The following is a 22,949-nucleotide window of genomic DNA, read 5'->3' on the forward strand; positions in this document are numbered from 1 at the left end:
TTCTTCTTGGTGAACAAGCCTAACTCTCAGCCTTCCCTCACAGGAGAGGTGTTCCATCCCTTTGATCATTTCTGTGTCCCTCCTCTGGACCTGCTCCAGCAGGGCCATGTCCTTCTTCTGCTGAGGACCCCAGATCTGGAGGCAGTACTGCAGGTGGGTCTCACCAGAGCGGAGCAGAGGGGAAAATCCCCTCCCTCGACCTGCTGGCCACCCTGCTTTGGATGCAGCCCAGGATACAATTGGCTTTCTGGGCTGCAAACACACATTGCCAGCTCATGTCCAGCTTTTCATCCTCCAGTATCCCCAAGTCCTTCTCGTCAGGGCTGCTCGCAGTTCTTCATCTCCCAGTCTGCACTGATACTGGTGATTGCCCCATCCCGGGTGCAGGACCTTACACTTGGCCTGGTTGAACTTCATGAGGTTCACATGGGCCCACTTCTCCAGGCTGTCAAGGTCCCTCTGGATGGCATCTCGTTCCTCAAGCGTATCAGCTACACCACTCAGCTTGGTATCATCCACAAACTTCCTGAGGGCACACCCAGTTCCACTCTCTCTGTCATTAATAAAGATATTGAACAGTACTGGTCCCAGCGTGGACCCCTGAAGGACACCACTTGTTACTGATCTGCATTCGGACACTGAGCTCTTGACTGCACTTCTTTGGATGTGGCCATCCAGCCAATTACTTATCCATCAAGTATTCCATCCATCAAACCCATATCTCCTCAATTCAGAGACAAGGATATTGTGTGGGACCATGCCAAAGGCCTCAGAGAAGTTAAGATAGATGGCATCAGTTGCTCTTCCTTTATCTACCAACGCAGTCACTCCTTCTTAGAGGGCCACCAGATGAGTCTTCTACAGCTGTTAGAATAAATTCTGCCTGCTGTAGTAAAACATCTTCCTGAACTTAGGTAACAGTACTGTGTTTTACTATTTTGTTCTGTCTGTAGGAGCAGAGAGTTTGTTGTTACCCACACTAAAGGGGACTTCCACATGTTTTTGTTACTAAGAGCAGAACAACAATGCTGGCTTTCACCATATGTATCTAAGAGAAAAACTGCAAAGATGATCTGTTTGTATATGGTTGTATAGTTTCCTGGAAAACTATAGGATGGAATTGGGGTATTTCACATACATTTATACACAGATATTAATTTATTAGTTGTACCTCCTTTTCTGTCATGCATATATTCTTCCTAGTCCTCTAGATTTATCCTGGGTACTCTTGCATAGAGTCACATCTCTCATACCCTGTTCTTGTAGTTTCCAGGCTTTCAAGAAACTATCATGACCCAAGGACAGCTAGGCCAGCAAAATTCTGCTTTTAGTAATTCTTGTCAATTCCTTTGGCAGTCGTCTGTGATATTACCAGAGAGCTTATCATACTCTTTTCTTATGCCCAGGATATCACTGTGAAAGAATGTGATTAAAACTGGGTTGTAGTAGAGAATAAACACAAATAAATAGCATTTGCCAAATCCTAACTTGAGCAATATGCACACTTCTCATTGCCCTGTCTGGAACACCAAATATGTGAGGTTGCCCTCTCATGTTCTTTTTTGCTGCTCCAGAATTTCTCTATTACTAGTCCTGTTGTTTTACATGGTGATTGATACAGCTTCCTTAAGTCAGGGAATTTTCCTCAACAGGAGAAGGATAGAAGAAAGGGCAGTGGGAGAGTCAAGAATTAATTTTCTCTTAGAGCAGGCAGCTCTTCCTCCTCAAAAGTGAGTGTTGGAAAATATCGTGAATGTCAACTCTTTGAATACAAAGAATGTCAAGCCTACCTCTAGTATACTCTTTCAAAGATATGCATTGCATTTTCTAGAAAAGAGACGTCAGTTTGAACTTATTCAGTTTGCCAGCCTTTCAGCAAACATGTTCTGTTGACTGATTATTCTGCTATATATAGAAATTAACTTCTCAAAAGTTAACCTTGACGTGAGCCAAGTCAGAAGTGTGCATTGGATAAACAGCCTCTGGGTGAACTAATATTTAAGTTTGCAACAAGAAAGATGGCTTTTGAAAGAAATCAGGTGGTATAAAGCAGGATGGTTGTATTTGGCTGAAATAACAGGAGGTTGAAATAGGCATATATAAGAGAAGATTGTTTTTTCTTGACAGTCCTAATAATAGGCAAATACAGAAATTGGTGATGAATAAGACAGCAATCCAATATACATAATTTTATTTTCCAACTGTTTGCTAACCTTTCATAATTTCACAAAAAGCTTTGAAAATATATCAGAAAAATTTGAATTGAAAAATCACCTGCATTTTTTTCTGATAATACCTTTTTGAATAGATGACCTCCATTTATTGAACAACATGTAGTGGCATAATTTTCGTGCCCTACACATAAATACGCAGTAGAACGTACCTGATTCAAGTATCATCATTGTAAATGTGCCAAAATTAATTTAAAGATTAAAACTTTATGTTGCCAAAATAGAGCTTCATGAAGAATGCCTTAGATAGTTAGCCATAAAATTTTAACTACCTTCTTGCGTGTTTCTTCATATAAACTTCTTCAATATATTTATTGTCTTAGTAGTATGCAATTCCTGATCATGACAGAACATGTTGGGATGGTCCACCTATACCTACTACTATCTGATTGTCTCAAGAAACAAATAAGCCATACAAAATGCAAGTGCAGGACATTCCAACCGTGCTTTTGTGCTCAGGACGGGGCTTTTGATTCTAAGTGAGAATGTGTTTCTAAACCTGTAGTTACATGTCTACCTTATCCTGTGAGCTGTACGCTAAAATCTTTATCTCGAATTATAAGATACTTATCATGTATCTAAGAGAATTGAAGGAACAGTGAATTGCAGGACTGCTTTCATCTTGACATGACAATATGCATCTAGAAATCAAGAACGATGTTGGCTACCTCTGAACTAAGAGTTATGCACTGTATTCAGAATATTCATCACAGTCATGCATTGGATATAATATCTCAGTCTTCGTAGTGCTCCAGGGGCTTTTTTTTTTTTTTTTTTTTTTTTGTAATTAGGAGAAAAACAAATCTTTGCCTCTGAGATTTTTACAAATACAGTAAAGGCAAAATGCACAAGCACAATTACAAGCTGAAATAAAGAAAAAAGATCTGAATAAGATAACAACTTAAATGCATCATCTGCACCCATGTAATTTAGATTGTTTGCACTGTGCTTCACATGCCCAAATTAGCTTTCTTCCTTTAAAGAAATCTGCAGAAGCAAGTTAATTTGCGTGAGTTATGCCTGTACAGTTGTGAATTTAGCGCTCATTGAATATTTTGCATAATACTTCTAAATAGTTTTATTAAATGGAGGTAAGTAGGTTTAAATTTTTCTTTCTTTTTTGATTTGCTCTTGTTCTGGGATTCGCTGTGTTCCCTGAATAACAGCAATAGCATAAGCTATAATAAGATGCCTCATCTTTCATTTGATTATACCATAAAAAGTGTCTTAAAGACGTATGAGAAAGTTTGCAGAAAAACTGAGATTTAGTGGAAAGGTTAGAGAGGCCAGTCTTCTATGATTTTGCACTAGTGATGTAGTCTTTACGCTTAATGGGAGGTGTGCTTCTCTTTTAGGAAGTATTCTTTACTTTCAAACTCTTTTTTTGCCACAAGGAGTAGCAGATCAAAAAATATAAATGAATCAAAAATAGTATTTTAACAGGTTTGCTGCTTCCTATTTTTACAAATTATCAATGAACAATTTTGTCCAATTGGATTTCATGGACATGTACCTACCACCTTTCTGTTCTTCAGTATCCACTACTGTTAAATCCTGCACATCTCTCACATTCCCAATCTGGAATCAGAGGCTTTGTCATGAGTCACTGATTGCGTCGTAGTGGTGGTAATGGTATTTTCTCCTTTGAACTCTATGAGGAAATCTCTTAACTTCTTTATTTTGGCCACAAAATCCTGTTACCAAGCTCCTTTTCTACAGCAGTTGTCAAAAGCAATTGAAAATGGAGCCAGCAGGATTTGGAACACTGTTATTCAAGCTTATTTTAAAAAAAAATTGTGTTTGTGGCTTTTTCATAGTTCTGTTGCTAAGTTTAACCCATGACTTCTTAAGCAATAGTCTGTAAATGTTTTACTAATTTAGGTCTCCCTCAAATTGGTGAAATTCTGTGAAGCAATACATACTCCCCAATCATTTAGGAAAAAATATTTGTAGACATCTTTCAGGTTTTGCAATAGGTCTTCATGTCTATCCAAGAACAATTAAAAGTAATTAAAATTGCATTATCAGTTTAACAACCTAAGGGGAAGACACCTAGTAAATATTTATAGGTAAACTCATAAGATCATTAAAGCCATATTATTTAATTGCTTCTTTTATTGACTTTCCTATTTTTAGAAAAAAAAAAAAAATTAAACACTTCGGGCAATAGAAAAAGACATAATATGGGCCAACACAGTGGTGAGAATACAAACATTTGGATACATTATGAAAGCATAGTGCATTCTTTATTTTCCATAGTTAAATGATCTAGATGCTTGCTGCAAAGACATACTCAACATTACACTTCAGAATTTTAATATTATTTAATAATTTCCAGTTTTATTGATTTCTATTTGATTTAATATTTGTCACTACTCAGACTCATTGTCCTGGAGAATTTTATCTGTAATATCAGGTACAGAAGGAAGAAAACCTTCAGGTAGGCTACCTGACAGTTTTGTAATGAAACAGACTGAATACGTAAAGTTAAGGCGTAGTTCTAACTCTACAGACAGAAGAAACAGAAAAATTGGCAATTTCAGAATATGAAGTTTATTTTCTTTTGAATTATATGTCTATTCGATGAAGAAGATAATGTATTATCTTCTGAAATATATAATTCAAATTGAAAAATTATGCTTTTTTCTGGGTACCAACTGCAAAAACATCATCAAAACCCACCTGCTTGACTGAACGTGGTATCCTGAAGGCACTAATCCTGGTGTCCTGAAGAGAGTTCCAGTGCTGGCAATCCATAAAAGCAGTGTGTTGTGCTTCTAGTTCATTTCAGTTACTTTTCCTCATGGTGCTACAGATTTTCTCCAGAGCAATGAGCTGATCATATTTTCATAGGTCTTATGACTTACTTCTGTTTTGATGCCTTTGTTCAACTGAGGTTTTGGTTCATTCACATAGTAGGTTTTCTTTCTGCCCAAGTGTTCATCCATTTTTTTTTCCTAACTGTATAGTATAAAATATATAGCAAGAAGGCATTTTTAAAGAACCTTTTACTATGCACCGTGGGCAGTTGTTGAATAGAATTGTGCAGGAGGATTTCCATTGCTGCTTCCCTCCCTGGTAAAATAGGTTGTGGCAGGCACCGTCAAAGTATTCTTTCATAATCAGTAGGCACTACACAGGGATAACAGAGGTTAGCCGTGTGAACTGTCCCATCATTAGGCGAAATTACAATGACATATACGAAACCACCTCAATCTTCAACTTGCCATTAGGTGAACCATCAAAGGTGTGACAGTGGATCGCGATGGGGAGCACTGCAAGGCTCTTCGTTGTCTTCTTGTTCCTCTTTGCAGTTGTTTCCACTTTTTTTCGTTTCCTTCCTCCTTGTCCTCCCAGCCTTGGGCTAGCAAGGGGCCACACAGCTCTTAGTGCTGACAGGGGCAGGGTCAGAGGTTGATGCGTATCTCTTTGCCATGCTTTCCAAAATAGGTGTATCCTGCATATGAAGGCAGTTAGTATACAGCATGCATTTGACACTGGAAAATTATTTCTCCTTTTCTCTTTTTTTCTTTCTCTGCAGTGTCTGAACCAGCACTATTCAACTGGCAGAATCTATTCCAGGCCCCAGCTATGAATAAATTTTAGGCAGTCTCATCCTGTGTTGTAAAATTTAGTATTTCTTACCATTTTTCCAGTCCTTTCAGGCACATAGATGTGACAACCATTGCAGTTCTCATTTCTGAAGAAGTCATGCAGAGGCTGACCGGATCACAGTCCTGTGGTAGTAAACTTCTTTGTGGACCTCAGTAAGCTGCTGCTTGGGTTGCAGTAGGTGTAGGTGTAGACACATGAGCCTCATCATCAGATTATTTCTCTTCATGGGTCAGTACAGGTGTCTTACAGCACAGCAGAAAATAAAACTGTCACCATAGTCTTTCTTTTCTCTTTGGGGTTTATTTCAGAAATATAAAACTGTGTGGGTTTATTTTGTTACAGATTTAAAACCACTGTAGGTGAAAGCATAGCTGTTTGGAAATGTTCTGGGTTTTTTGTTTCCTTCTATTTCTTATTCTTACTTCTGCTATAAGGAAACCAAACAACAAATGCAGGGCTGACAGATATTTCAGCTGAGTGATCTGGCATTTTATTATCTGAATCTCATGCTACTCCTGTGGAGTTCCTTGTCACTGGATACTCTGAATTATCAAAGTTCACCATAATTGGTTCAACATGAGTTTGTGAAAGAGAAGTCCCCTGAAGATTACTAGAAAGTTTAGAAAGAAACTGTGTCTGGTACAGGAAGCTCCTGAGTTGTAAATGGGACAATTACTGGTAGAAGTACCCCATCTGGCCACATCTTGGCCCTTGTTGGAGGCAAGGCCAGATAAACATTTTTTTCGTACCCATTACAGCTCCTTTTAGGTTCCCTTTGAGGTAACTGAATTTTTGTATCATTTCAATACTTTTCCTGGTTCGTGAATTTTGTAATCTAAAAATTACAAACCTGGCATGAAAATACTGCAGCCTATCTTTCAAATTCTCACCAGCATCGTTATTATGTAAATCACTGGACAAAATCTTGTGTTTACTCTAAGGACTTTCCTACTGTAGTAAAACTAACATAAAAACTGATTACAATGTACCACAGTCCTCAGAACAGTAAGCATTGCAGAACAATAAATTTTATAGATAAGCTAATAAGGAAAATAATCTTTCCTCAGCAATGGGGAAGAAGTGAGAAACAATGGGCACATTTAGTTTTTTGATAAATTGAATGTATGCAATTTCACCTGATCAAATACCAAGCTGGACTATGGTAAGTTTTCAAACTCCCCCAAACTGCAACTGGAGCTGCATAAGCTGCATTTATCTGTGTTGAGTTGCCAACTCTGCCAATGTTTCTTAAGCTTGTAGTTAGGCAAAAGGGAAGATAATTCAGGAAGAGGCATGAACAGTCAGGATAGTGATATATGCATACATACATATATATATATATTTAAGGAGTGGGTGGACTGGCTGTTGCTTAAATAAAATCTTTCATCAATCCTAGTACTAAAAAAAGGTGTGGTAATGGTGTAAAAAGAGTGTAGACCAGCCTGGTTTGAATATATAATACCCAAGAAAGCTGCTTGACAGTGTCTCAGTTACATCACACTGATGTTGAGTTGACTGCTCCATGGCAGTCTTTTATGTGCTAAGGTTTACTGAAGTGTCTAAAGACAACTGCTTGCACTTGGATTTAGAGTAAAATTCATGTCAGTGAAGGTTCATCTGCCCAGAAATACCCTTTGAGTTTGTTTGAGAGGGGGTTGTTGGTTTCCTTTCCATATGAAGTAAACCACACATAACTAGACTGTCTATTTTGATTCATTTCAAGCCCATTTATTGGAGTCCTTTTCCTTTATGCAGTGCTGTTTTTACAAATTAAAAAAAATTGTTGCTGATTTTCTGGTATGTTTGTTTTAGTTATCGAGCTTTTGTTTGATCAAAATACAACAAATTGCCTCAACAAAATGGGTGAAGAGAATTCAAACAGCTGAGACGCTAAATGCTGCCAAAGTTTTAACTCTGTATTAACTGTTTACAATACTGATAATGAAGCAATTGTTACTGGCAAAGATAAAAGCAGAACTGTAAACTGTACGAATATTCAGCATGTGGCAAAAAGCAGGTATCTTTAGAAATTTTTTCTTGTTACAATGCTATCGTGATTTAACCCCAGCTGGCAACTCAGCCCCATGCAGCCATTCACTTACTCCTCCCCAGCGGGATCGGGGAGAGAATCAGAAAAAAGGTAAAACTCGTGGGCTGAGGTAAAGGCAGTTTAACAGGTAAAGCAAAAGCCACATATGTAAGCAAAGCAAAACAAGGAATTCATGCAGCACTTCCCACGGGCAGGCAGGAGTTCAGCCATCTCCAGGACAGCAGGGCTCCATCACGCCTAACCGTGACTTGGGAAGGCAAACTCCATCACTCCGAATGTCCCCCCTTCCTTCTTCTTCTTCCCCAGCTTTCTATGCTGAGCATGACGTCCTATGGCATGGGATCTCCCTTGGGTCAGCTGGGGTCAGCTGTCCCGGCTGTGTCCCCTCCCAACTCCTTGTGCCCCCCCAGCCTGCTCCCTGGTGGGGTGGGGGGAGAAGCAGAACAGCCCTTGGCTCTGTGCAAGCACTGCTCAGCAATAACTAACACATCCCTGTGTTATCAACGCTGTTTCCAGCACAAATCCAAAACATAGCCCCAACCAGCTGATATGAAGAAAATTAACTCTATCCCAGCCAAAAGTGCCACAAATGCATACACAAATCGACATGTTTGTTCAAGTAGCATTCATTACATAAGCTTTTATCAGAATTACTCAAGATACGCTCCACAGAGACCTTGTTAGATTCAGTGAGCTCGATTCTGGTTTTACCTGTGGTAGTTTTATTCTGGTGAGATGGCAGTGAATTTATCAAATTTCTGCCTCACACACACTCAAAGATAATAAAGTCAGATCATTGTATATTAGACGTATGTCATCTAGAGATCATATTGCTCCATTTCCTTCAGCTTCATGTATTTCAGCAATCTATGGTTTCAACAATCTAGAGGTGCTAGGTTATGATTTATATCATGGTATTTTTCCTTAGGTGATATTTATGCACTAAAAGCAGAAATCATGGTGTTAACTTTTGGCATGTTCTACTGTCTGCAGTTCGTCCTCCCACAATTTGCTTTCTTTTCTACCCTGCCCCCACCTAAGTTGAACTCTATTGCAAAGTAATACAAAAGCCAAATCATTATTAGATCTTCCTGAGACAATTCTCTTAATTGTTCGCTTTGGTCTATGTACAGCATCTAGAATTGTATGCATTAGTGATCATTAGCTGCCAGTCCATTATATCAGTTCAATTTCATAAGCAGCTAAAGTTTTTTGCATGATTTTGAGATTTAAACAAAAAGATGATATAATTCAATTAATATCTGTGACACAAATAAATTAATGAGTTGCTCTACAGATATTTACTGAATTTACCTTTAGAATTGTATTTACAAAAAGCGGTAGCTTTTGATGTATGTTTTCTTATTTTTTTATTTTGCTAAATTTTGTTATTATAACCTCAAAAACTTTGAGGATGCCAGTTCTTCGCTGGATTTTTGTGACCGTTGTTAAGTACACATCTAATAAGTATTTGTATTCATTAGTGTAGGCAATGTAGAATAGAGAAGTACTTAATGCTCTACTTCTTACTGTAGTACCTGGTACTTTAGAGGGCTTTGCATTTTTAATTAATGTAAAAGCATTGTCATGTTGGTCATGTATATTAGTGGCCGTTAAAGAAAAGCTTGTTTCAACATCCATCAAAGCCACAAGGAATTTTTGCATTTTGCCCAAGAGACTTTGAGATGCTTTGTGTGCAAGGGATACTAGTGACGCTGGAGCGCGGTGTGAGAAATACATTGCATTTCCATTCTCTTCATCTAACAAAATCAGGTTCCTCCCTGACAAATAACAGAGGTATATAGCCTTAATCTTCTTCCCCAGTGCTGCTATGAAAAATACACATGTATTATTGGTGTTATGTTCTGGATCAGGGATCCTTGGGAAGTCTCAGACCTGTAGTAAATTTTGGCCAGACCTCACCTTGCTGTGGGAGAAGAGATTCAGGTGCTTAATGGACATTGTCATTTGAGACAGCCAAGGTTATCCAGTCTGGCCTCCAGCTTTCTTTTCATAAAGAATGGGTCTTCCACAGGGCCTGTGTTGTATGTACTGGCCATGTACAGATCCTTTAGATCTCCTTTAGATCTAATGCCATTCTAAGGCACCAATACCCACTCACAATGACTCCTCCATTCCTAGCTGCCTAGGGCTCACAGCACTGCATCCTCCCATCCACTGCAAGCAAGCTCACAATCCTGTATGCACAGAATAGCATTATTTACAAACGGCCAAACTGGAGAAGATTTATGTCATGTCATCGGACATAAGTGGGAGGATGGGACTTCCTTAACAATGATTAGAGCTGAGCTTTCAAACACCTTTACTTAGGCAACTGATTTTCTTAAAGCTGTAATGGCCTTTGTTATTTCCAGTAAAAACAGGTAGGGTTTTTTTGCTTTTATTTTTTCCCCACAGAAAAAGCAAGGCCTTGTTAACTCTTCCAAAGAACTGAGTTTATTTTAATATTTCGGTTTTATTACCTCTAGTCCTAGGTTACCACTACCCTAGCATAATGTTAATTTTCATGTGTAACACAGTATCTCATTATAATTCACTAAGGAAATACCTATCTTCATTAAAAGTTATGTCATACTATCAAACAGTGGTTGCAGAGCAGCCCAGGTTTGCACCCCAGGTTTTACTGCATGGTATTAGGCTTTAATAGGGGAAACTTTAGGAACATAGTACCTGCTCACATTGTGCTTTGCTTCAAGTCATTCCCTTGTTTATAAAAAATATGCACACGCATTTCTGCCAAAGCAATAGTTATAACCCTGAAGCAACTACTGCCTGCCTCACTGCAAGGTAGTCTTGACTTTGGCTATTGCCTGCATTCAGAAAGCACTTACTAGTTGTATGGTATTATACAAAATGCCTAAAGTGATCCCAAACTGCTCTTTTCTGGAACGATGCCTGTCAAAAGTGTGTCCCCGCTCTTTGCTGATGCTGCATGACTAATGCAGAGAGGGGCAATGCCTGGCCGAGCACCTCCGACCCCGAAGTGGGCAGACCTGGGCAAACACGGACTTTGAAGTCTGCCATGAATACGGTCAACACGGCGGGGGGGCGCAGCGTGGTGTACGTGGCTGTCAGCAACAGGAGCGGGTGGGGGCAAAAGCTAACTTCTTTCCTTTTTGCAAACTTTGTCCACGCAGGCATCTTCCTGCCAGCATTCCTTAAATCTTTTATGCTGTGAATACAGTAGGGAATATAAAATGCAGCTGTATGTATGCGTGCTTAAGAATGGATTCTGCACATATTTTTGAAGGTGAATGGAGTTAACTGGTGCAAAGGCTGTTTTTGAGGGGGTCCTTGACTGAGTGGAGATTGTTGCTTGAAGTTTTATAGGGTCAGATGCCTTCTTATGTTTGGCTTGCAGAGAAAGTAACAACAAATCAGAGAATAAGCTATTCTTATAATTTCTATATAATTCTATAAACTGCCAGAGCCGTGGCAGTTTTTGTATTGATAATGTTTTTGTTCTTTTCTGCTTCCTCTCCATTCTTGGAAATCCTTTTCCTCCCAAAATTTCCAGAGCTTGCCAAGAGCTCTCCCGTGCTTCCCCCAAGGTCAGCATGTTTTCTGACTCCACCTGTGCTCTTCCCACCCGCAAAGCACCCATGCCTGGTTTGCTGAGCTGGGCTGTGCTCCCCTGAACCCCCACCTCCCAGTCCCCCCCAGCTGGCCATGCCCTTCTGCTGGTCTCCTGGCCCCGAGTTGGGGGGGTCCTGAAAGCCATGGGACCCCCCCACCCAGAAGGGCTGCCCATCACTGGAGAACGATCTCCAAGGTTGGCCAGAGACAGCGAAAGCGTGTCCTGCATCGGTAATGCTTTAAAAAGTGTTTTTCCCAGGGCGCGCCAGCTGAAATGCTGTGTTTGTGGTTTTCAGAGATCCCCTTGGTCTTGTACCTGTTTGCCCTGATTTCCGTCACCTGGCTGTGGGGAGGACTGCACATGGCTTACCGGCACCTCTGGATGTTAGTCTTCTTCATCATCTTCAACAGCCTGCAGGTAAGAGCCGGCACCTTTTCCTTCGGTCCTCTTGCAGAGCTGGGGGACACCTCCACCGCTCACAACGTGTCTGGCATTTCGGCTTCTCCATCCAGAAACACAGTGTGACACGGTGGAAGTGTTAATCATGTGTTCTGTTTATTTCTCAAATTAACATATAGAATGCATATTAAGGCAAGGGTTGCATTGTTTTGAAACAATAGCTGTATAATTGCATAGATTTAATTTCATAGCTAATACACTGGGAAAGAAAATTGCTTGCTTCTGTGTGTAATGTGTTACTGAGGTAATTATATCAGTAAAACTGAAATATCTGCAGCGTTTGCAAAAACACTGAGTATTTCAATTTTCTCTATCTGGTAACTCTAATAAAAAAAGAAACCACAAAGATTTAAAATTATATAACCTTAATACTGAATTTTTTTCCATTATCAGCGGTGAGCCTTGAGGTTTAGCTTTTCTCATACAGCATACATATTGGTAAAGCAAAGATCTTTTCATTGAAAAAAACAAATATAGACTAGGTGTTGATTATTAATTATAAAAAATGCAAATAGCCCTTTGCAAAATTTTGCAAGTGTAAGTGCTTCCACTGGACTCAGTACTGCATTACACTGCGTTCAATGCCATAATGCACTTTTTGCAGAATTGTTTACAGAACTGAGGTTAGTATGTCAGAGATGGGAAAATGCCTCTGATATCTGAAAACAGTGAAACTAAGAGGAATTAAAAAAATATATATCCAAATCTATGGTGTGCAAATTCCTTTCCCATTTTTATAACAGAAATATCCGTGATACCATGTATTGTTTTCCAATATTAAAAATGTTTATACCTCATCAAATAAAAATTAATTAAAAAGGTGTAATTTCATAACACAGTTTTATTTTAGATTTGAATTCAAAAGGTGGGAGTTTCCTTAAGCAACAATCTAATATTTTCAAAATATACATCTCAGACATAAATTCTTTTTTTAAATCAAGGGAAAAAAATGTAGCTTATTCTCCTTGTAATATATTTGATTATTCAGTATATGTTGTCATTTAACTATTCATTGGCTCACATTAGTTATGACATTTTTTTTCTGTGGAGTTAAGTGAATAGATTTGCTCTAGTAATTGTCTGCAGCATAGGCATAAAATTGCTTTTTTTGCAGTGAGACTGCCACAGCTCTGCAGGACTGGCAGTGGTACCAAAGCACATTCCCTCCCTTTCCTCTCCCCCTGCAAAATCCCAGACTACAGGCAAACCCCCATGGGAGTTTTAGCACTACAGCTGTAACTACTGCAGCTTTATAGTGAAACTTAATGCACTGACGTAAAGCATAAATGTGTGGTGACATTTGTGTACGTACCTGTAGCTATACATATATATTTTTATATATTCTTCCGCACTGTCTCTCTACAAAGAATTATTACTAGAATGCAGTCTGGGTTTGTGTTACCTAGATCAATCTCTGATACAAATTTTTTAAAAGGGTAATTCATTATAATTGAGATTTTTATGGCAGAGGTAAAACAGTGCTAGACCACTGTAAAATGCATGGATATTTGGTTTAAAATAAAATTTCTTTATTGCCAGTGCATATTTATAGAAAAGGGATATGAGTATTCTGTGAAAATTACCATTCTTGGCCAGAATGTTGACCTTCTGTGTAATTGCCAGAAGAGACTTTATATTAGCCTGCTTTATATAACTTGAAATTTCATTTTATTCAAGTAAAGTTCAGAGCCATAGAATTATTATTTTAATTAATGTTGCCAGTTTCATTACACCAATTCATGCCATAGGATCAAGAAGTAAAACAGGATGTTGCAAGCCAGTCATGTAAAATATGAGGCCCACAAGGTCTGTGGGGGATTTATTGCACTAGCGGTACAGTATGATAGCAGGTGACATGGAAAATGCAGATATAAAAGCATGCCTAGAATAATAAGTTATGACTGCCATTAGAGATGCACCACTGAATGACTCCAAAATTAGGATTTTGTTTAGATCCAGCTAAAAGTGAGATGATACCAGAAATATTTGCTTTTCTCAATCTATGCTAAGTTTTTCAGTTGGTTAAATTTAATGCTCTTTATGTAGTTTTGTTTCCATTCATGCACTCTAAAATCTTTGAACTTTAGGAAGTAATTTTTTTTTCTTTTATTATCTATTCTTTGATTGTTGACTTGTCTCTTATCAGCATTGCTTGTCCATAAAAAAGTTAAATGCCAATAAGACTTGCATAGGTAGTACATAACTCTTCTGTGTTCTGCTGCAACTTTCTTTGGTGTATTTTAGAAATATTTCTACCATAATTTCATGCAACTGAAAGAATACATTTTTTCTGTATATATTGTTTTGGTATTCAAGGCCCTGACATAAAAATTTTCACTATCAAGAGCTATACTCTTCTGTCACCTGTATCCTGCAGCAGGTCGTGCACAAAGATCAAATAACCTCTATTGGCAGGTGCAGTTCTAATTTTTCAGAGTCATCACCCCAGTTGCATCTCCACCCTCAATTAGACAGCTGGGAAATACATATAAGAAACTTTGTTTGAAATCCTTCAGAGGAGCTAGGAAACGAAAAATTAAGAAACCAAATACTACAAGCTTCACCATCCACTGGCTGGCTTGCCTTATGTTGTTGTCATTGCTGTGCAACTCCCTGCATGGAGCACAGCCTTATTTTCAAACTTGTGGTAAAGCTGGACTGCCTGCATTACCCTTCTGACCATAATCCTTCCTTTAACTCTCTGCCAACACGAGCAACTGCTTCACCAATAGATATCGTCTCTTTTGTATTGGGATCAATTCATTTGACTTCTTGCCCTAATGATAGATGGTAATATCTGGGGAATAACTGTAGATGTTAACAGGCCTGCAGAAGATACTGCAGCGTCTCTATTCAAATTACATCAATATTGAGCTTCCACATCAAAAGGAGAAATCAGTTATTTTTGTTATTCCTAGCCCTAGAGAGTCTGTAAAACCTCAAATATAAAATAAATGTTACTTTACCAAAAGGAAATGCAAAAAAATTTCAAATGTGTAATCTCTTCTTGTTTAATATTTTAAATTAAAATGTGCAGGTCTGGAACTCCAACTCAAACAGTAGTAAATAAAAACTTTTCCTTCCAGCTATGAAGAGCTCAAGAACTCCACACTTCACATTTTAAAAACATTTTTTATCCTTTGCTGGAATTTTCAGACATAAAATGTAATCGTTACAGTATCCACTACCTTTTATTACTAGATATTGAAAATGATGTATGAAGTATGAAGTTACCAAATCATGTATACAAATACATGCAAATAGTATACAAATAATGCATAGAGTGTGAAGTTACCAAATATATCAAAGAAAAAGATACCTTTTTAGTGTTGGGTACCCTGAGAACAGTAAAAACAATGGAGTAGCTCTTTCACAGTACTACAGTTTTTATATTTGTTTTAGTAGGTGATTGTCTTCAGTGCTTTGTAAATCTCTACAATAAAGCAAGTTTAAAAAACATTTCCTGGAACACCCCCACATTTTAAATAACCACCCCACATATATTGTTCTCCTGTTTTAAAGTTACCATTTATCTAAACAGGAAACAGAAAAACTGATGTGTGATTCAGGTGACCAGACATGCACTATGAAATGAAAAACAGGGAAGGAACAAGGTAAAGAGTCTGCAAATTTCCCTAATCTATGGTTTTCATCAAACAACCAGACACACTGAATTTTCTTAGTTAGAGACCATGTCAGTATGCAAACTGCTTGTCTAGAAGGAAATTACATATTGCAAATACTGGATGCTGAGTAAATGAAGGTTTTGCTGTGAGCAGGTATGGCTTTATAAAGCTTTTGCAGACCACACTCCCACTAACGAGGGGCTGGTCCTGGGGGGCACAGGCTGCCTGCTGAGAGCTCCTTCTGGCCTGCAGGCTCTGCAGAGCCGGGCTCATCCACGACACAGACGGACGTTTCTAGTGTCCTTTGAAGCTTTATCTCAAGCCCGGTTGTTTGGGAATGGGAGAGGAAAATGGGACTTAACAGAGGATAACACATTTTTATAATGATTTTGAGAGGAGCTAGCTGTCTTTTAGTGCATGCTGTTGGCATCTCATTCCCATGCGTTATGTCTCTATCAGCTCTCCGAATTGATAATGATTGTTAAAACAAGGCTGTTTTTCTGCAATAAAAGGCAGTTTTACCATTTATTGCTGGGCATTTCTGTTATACAACATGCCCTGTTTCAGCTGGAAAGCAATTCGGTGTTCATTAAGAGCTTTTCCCCAACAGGAAAGAGAACATGAAATAGTTTACGAGAAACAGAAACCTGCTTCCCTGCTGCTCAGGAGCTACAGACTGTGTAACGAAGCAGAACGTGACCCATTAAAACGTGTTGGATATCCAAATGGATTCAACTCAGGAGACTGGAAGGACATTGCATGTTATCCAATTTAGTTGTCTAGCCTTAGGACATATATTTCCTAGGAAATGCTCTTGATAGAAAAATCATCTACTAAGGACAAATTGTTTCCGAGCACTTCCTGCGGGAAACAGTTCCCATCAGAGATGAGTTTATAGTACGAGCTATTCTAGTGCATGGAGGGGAAAGCAACCCTTTCTTTGGAACTTCAGGAATAAACATGCAGAGTGCCATATGGGGGGGGACAATAGCTGATTTACAAACTAAAAAATAAATTTAAAAAAGCATAAAAGGAAAAGGGCAAGAAGCGTGTTTGGGCTATTTGATGTTTTGAGTTCGTTAGCAGTATGCTCCCGATTACCCTGCCCAGGCAGCATCTGTGTTGCAGAAGTGTGCTCCCTGCTCTCGTGTGAAAGGCCTTGGCTCCTCATCTTTTCGGTTGCAAAACTGACAGGAACATTTACCTCTTTTCTTTACATATGATTGCCTTCATGGACTTATTCACAAGATATCTGCTGGGGTCAGGAGTGAAAGAATAAGCTGCTCTTTTATGTGCTTCTCTCTAAAGGTTAGGATTTCACAAGCTGTTTTGCATACACTATACTCGTCTAAACAATTGCCGTGTTTTTCATGCAATTAGGGGGGTGTTTCTGGTTTGTGTAGCTAACGTCATCAGTGGCATATCTGCCGTTCGATGGATCCAAAGTTCAGGGCAGTGGGTGGATCTCTTCCCATTGTTTGCAGAGGGGTTGGGATGAGGCTTCAGACCTGTTCTCAGGCTCTTCCCTGCAGTCAACTTTCTTAGTATAATCCTGATTATTCTTTGGCGATATTTCTAGCAAACTGCGCTACACACCCCAACCCCCTATCTCATAACTTAGGGTGTATCTACACTGCAAACTACAAGGTATTAGATACCCCATAGCTACCCTTTCTGTGCTTTCCTGTACCTTGTGCTAAGCCCCACCACACCCTAGCCCTGGGAATAAATTAATAAATTTTTTAAATAAGTAAGTTTGTATCAAAACCTTGCTTTTATGAAATACTGGGATGTTACCCATCAATAGTATCAAAACTCAATTTTTTCAGCAATTGTAAATCAGGAGAAAAATAAATCAGCACTGGGAGGTATCCCATGATTAACCACAGATTGAAGAAGATCTTGGGTGGTTTTGGCTGATGCCGATAAGGGTAAAATGTCTTTGCCTGTTCTGTGTTTGAGCACACCAGGATGACTCATGCCCACATAATGACCAACAGTGTTACACGTAAAATACATCTTCCCAAGAAACACAGGAAAAATCTGGAAGTAAGAGTTGACTGGTGGTTTTCCAAACTGGGCAAAATGGCTGACTTGCCTAATATGACAATTTTTAAAAGTCAACTTATTTGTAGTGGATTACAGTAAGAGAAGATTCAGGGGTTCAGGTACAGATGTTTGAAAAGCCTATGGTACCTTTAACAAGAAATATGGATGTACAGAAAACAAGTGAACAGGTACACACCCAAACCTGGCATTGTCTGGAGTTGATGTGATTCACCAAGCTTCATTAATTAAAATAGCAGAGGCAAACCAGAACGAGAGCAAGGGCTAGCTCAAGTAGCAAAGGAGATAAAATATCAAAGAAAACTAATAGATATAGTGGCAAAACCAAAAACGTTATAATGAGGAATACCCTGTGTATGGAACAACAGAAAATAAATGTAGCAAGAGAAATCAATATGCCACAGTTTTAGAAGCAAAAAAAAAAAGATTAAAAATACAACATATTGAGAAAGCAGCAAGAGAACAAAGGTACACAGTTTTGTAATTGCATTATATTAGTGCAGTAATAAAAATAAACAAAAATATATGGTTTATAAAGCTCATGCCAACACCAGTTGCAAATGAAAAATATGTTTTTTCCTAGAACATACTATTTAACACTGGGACATAGTCAGGGGACACTGCGAAGGCCACCACTATAAATAGGTTCACTTCCTGTTTCTTATGTCATCTTCCTAAAGCCTCTCCTCCTGATGAGTCAGAGATGGACTAGATGATCCCATACAGCAGTTCTGACGAATGAAGCCACGCAAAGCCAAACAATATCAAGTACTAGACAGACACGAGATGCAAGTAAATGGGGTGGGCTACTAAAGGCTGCCTAAAGATTTTGCAAAAAGTGATTCTACACTGCAGATAAGCCCAACAAAAGACAATGAAGTCGTCATAGTATTGCCAGGATAAGGTGAACTACAAGCAGAATTAATGTTTTAAATAACTAAGCAAGAAAAGCACATAAGCTTGTTCAAGTAGAAATAGTCCAGGCAAAACCAAACCCTCTTCTGTCGGTTGAGTGCATAAACCAAACACAACTAAACACAACTCAGAGAATTCATACACTAGCCCAGAAGCAGAATAAAATACATATCCAAAGCAGGCATTGCAATTTGATGTCTGTGCAATAAAGTATATTTTTATGCTGTTTCTGGGGGCTTGGATTCTCTTCCAGACACACTATAACTGGAAGGAAAGAAAATAGTATACTCAGTACAGTTCACTTGTTTAGTAAGTGAACAACAAAGGAGTAGAAAACAAAAGTTATTTTTGTTAAAGTAAAAACCCCTGAAATTTTGTTCAGTATGTGCATTTATTTTAAAACAAGTAAAAAGAACTAATATAAAGCAAATAAAGAAAGCTTGTCACTTTTTGAGACTTCGCACTTTTTGACATTGTCAGCCTAATTTCCGGGATGTAATCCTGATTGCACAATAGCATTGGTATACATTATACCAGCCGTGCAAACTTACAAAGCTATCTGAGTGACTTGATTATTCAGTGAATCGAGACAATGCAGCATTCAATTTTATATCCCCTTCTCTCTGGATATTACTTCCTTCTTAAAGAATAATTCTCTGTGGTCCTAGTTACCACCCTAAACATACTCTAATACATGATTACTGTAATGACTTACAAAATGACAGTAAAATATTCCCTTTACCTATTCAAGTCCTTATGTAATGGACCCAAAATCAGTCTATAACTGAAGGCAAAACAAAGAAAAAATTGTGCAGTGTTAGGTAAACAAAGGAACATTGTTAGGTTGGAACTAAATATCTCCTAAGTACATAGGAGAAATTGATGTCAGAAGAGAGTAGCTTGTGTCTAGAGCTGTGTTTGTGAAGATGAGAGTATACAGAAAAATGCATAATAAAATTGCAAAAAGCATAGAGTGAAAGAATGTACTGAAATGGGCTTTGATTTACTGGATTTTCAACCGCTCATCAGTCAAAAACGTTTAGAGAGTATTTCAATCAGTTGCCCACTTAAAGTATAAAAACATGATTATAGTGTATTTCAAAACAAATATAGTCATTAAATAACATTTTAGGTCTTCCAGCATCTATGAAGCTCCGTCAGCTGTTCTTGAAGAACTTTATGTTAAAAATATATTTCACGAACACTCTTAATAATTTTTTGAGGTAGAACATAACGAAGCAGTTTCAACCATTCCTCTCAGAAGGCATTTGTAACAGCAAGAATTACATAGTGCACAACAAGAAGTAAGAAACGTAACTGTAACATATATTGCTGCAATCAGTCAAGTATATCCACTGAAAAGGACTTGGGTTCAGGTGTGTTCTTCTTCCAACTCTGTTGATAAGAGTTGACTTTTCTTACCGTGAAGAATAAAATATCAGACAATTTGATTTGGTATCTGTAACAAGTCACCCACCTTTTCATTTTACATTGCTGCCAACCTCTGTGTCACCACAAATAGCATTTTTTTTTTCCAAAAACTCAGGTAAAAGAAGTATCTCAGTATAATCATAATGTAGAATCAATCTATATTTTGCCTTTAAATCCAGACTTCTAAATTCTGTACTATTATTCTAAGACCATTAATTGATGGTCAGAGAATTCAGAAGTTGACAGTGTGGCTTCTAAGTCTTGAAAATAATGAGTTTCTTTATAATTGGCTGAAGTACTTAATGCCTTTTTTTTTTAATCCCCCACCAGTTTTCACAGGCAAAGCCTGCTGCAGTCAGTGGCAGGATTTGAGGAGAGGGGCAGCAAGCAGCAGGGGAGTAAAAGGCTGAGGAGCACTTAGAGAAGCTGTAAGACCCAGATCCATGGGGCTGACAGGGATTTGTCCAAAAGTGCTGAAAGACCTAGCCATGTAGTTGTGAGCCTATTTTTGGAAAATCATGGTGACTGAGGATAAGTGTGATGACAAGGAAAAGGATAACATTACTCTCAAATTTTAGGAAGGCAGAGTATAACTTCAGGAAATTTGTGGCTGACGATAACTAGGGGAAGTGGAACTCCTCTTGGAAATTAGGCAAAGCACATACCAGGCTGCACTAGGAGGAATTTGCCCAACGAACTGAGTTATCATGCTTGTCTACTCAAGTCCTAGGAAGCCACACTTGGAATACTCCATCCAGTCCTGGAGTCTCCAGTTTATGAGGTGTGTGGAGAAACTGGTGAGGGTTCAAGGGAGGGCTACCATGGTGGTTGGAGGCCTGGAGCACATGTCCTGTGAAGAGTGGCTGAAGGAGCTAGGTTTATTTAGTCCAATGAAGAGAACACCAATGGAAAATGTAATAGCAGCATGCTAATATTTGAAAGGTAATTAAAAAGATAATCATGTCATTCTCTTCCCCTCTACTCTCTTGATAGTGCCAGGTAATAACAACAAAGGCACATGGCCACAAAACTGTGGCATGGGAGGTTCAGATTGGACATTAGGAAAAATAATTCACTAGGAGTACATACTGGAACTGGAACTGTTGCCCAAGGAGGTTTGGGACCTCCACAGCTGTAGCGTATTAAATTTCAGCTAGACAAAGCCATACTGACCTGAGCAGTGGACTGACCCTCCGAGGGGACTGAATGAACTCCAGAGGTCACATCCAGACAGTTTTCTTGTAGTTCTATGATTTGGCGTGTGGGAAACTCTATTCTCAACCCATTAATTGTGTTAGATAGACAAACACCAGCAGCCACATGGCACTGAGGTCATGAGTTTTTAGGAAAGCATCAAATATTACAGAGCTGATGATAAACACCAAAGACCTGGAAATTATGTAGACAGGAAAGTTTAAGTAAAATATTAGCCATCTTTAGGAATGACTTCGGAGCAGTGGATTCCGTTTCTCATGTTTCAGCACTGCAGAGTGGTCTCTATGCATACATATCTTCATGCTGAACATCATTATGTTATGAAGGCTGATCTGAATGTTTCTGTGAAATAAATGCATGTTAAGTTTTAATAGTCTCTAGGAAAAGAACTGTTCCCTTTTCCTCCACCCACACATTTCCTGCACAAGAACCCTCTATATTGCACAAGCCTGATGTTTCACCAGTATGAGAAAGATGTTTTCTCCTTTTCTTCATAATAAATACAGATGAGACCTTGCTTGGGGGCTTGTAAAACTCATGTTAAAAAAAAAATAAAATCATTCTCTTATTTTATATACAGCTTTAGTGGCCTCCAAGCAACTGCTGAAGAAAGAGTGAATGGCATTACTGCTTTTATCTGTCATAGTTTCATTATTACTCAACATGCAGAAACCATGATAAGCTAAGATTTCATTCTGAAATAACAGGAATTCAGTAAAGACTGAATTAATTAACTTTTTTCTGAAGTACTATATGCAATATAAAGTCCCTCTTTGTATTTTATTTTGTCCTTGACATATAATACCTTTTAAACAGGTGTCACTGTTGGAAATTGTTTAGATTTTTGGAATGTCATCTAGCTGATGACTGTTGAAGGAATATGAGTTAGAGGACCATGACCCAGCCTTAATTTATAGGATGACTTGTTGAATTGGTAAGAGAAAAGAACAGGAAGAGGTATGAAAAATATGTACAAGACTGGGAAAAAGAAAATCCAATCATAAGCATATGGTCCTTATAGAATAATGCATGAAGGTTCCTTCTGTCATGTAGGTTAAAAGGTTATTGCATACAGCAACCAGTGTGAGTTAAGTAGGAGTTCCAACCTTTAAAAAAATAGACCACCTGGTAAGTTTTCTCACCTAGTGAAATTCTCCTGTATTGTGGGCAAGACAGAGTTAAAATCATCTTGAAACCATCAGTGAGACCAATCCTTGGCAGCTGTTTCTTATAGTACTTTTAAAAAAAATTGCTTGTATTAATCTACATGGACATAAACTGCAAATGCTTATTTTCCAGGGAGGACAGAACAGTTCTCTAAGTACAGTTGATAATGATTTTGCTAGCCTAGGAAACAATGAATTAGAAGTTGTCCAAACTAGGACAGAGTTAGCTTGAAAGAAACTGTTCAATGGATTCTTTTTAGAAGTGCTTTCTTCTAAAGACTTGTTGTTGTGCACTCTAACAGGTCATATTAGGACTAAAGGGGGGGAGGAGGTAGGTAGTTTGCCAAAAGAAACTATGACTTTTTGAAACAGTGACATGATATGAAAAGATACTTGCTTTTTTACTCACAAGTGTTTTAGAATAGAGTAAACACAGAATCCCTAAAATAAAGCTGGGAGATGTCTAGACATCAGGAAAAGCTTTTTGTGCCACAACATAGGTTCAGTTATATCTTATATACTAAATATATTTTGATTTTTGTCCACTAGAAACCTGTTAGCTAGACATCAGTTTTA

General features: G+C 38.3%; 1 protein-coding gene across 1 annotated transcript in view; it reads left to right on the forward strand.

Moving 5' to 3' along the window:
- Window positions 1-22,949, forward strand: part of ADGRV1 (adhesion G protein-coupled receptor V1) — a 284,803-nt gene that overhangs the window by 232,973 nt on the left and 28,881 nt on the right. Inside the window, exon 86 of the mRNA XM_075019382.1 lies at window positions 11,790-11,911. Within this exon, the coding sequence (XP_074875483.1) occupies window positions 11,790-11,911 (122 nt within the window). The remainder of the gene's footprint in view (window positions 1-11,789; window positions 11,912-22,949) is intronic.

The sequence above is a fragment of the Buteo buteo genome, chromosome Z, assembly GCF_964188355.1.
Source record: "Buteo buteo chromosome Z, bButBut1.hap1.1, whole genome shotgun sequence".
Taxonomy (NCBI): domain Eukaryota; kingdom Metazoa; phylum Chordata; class Aves; order Accipitriformes; family Accipitridae; genus Buteo; species Buteo buteo.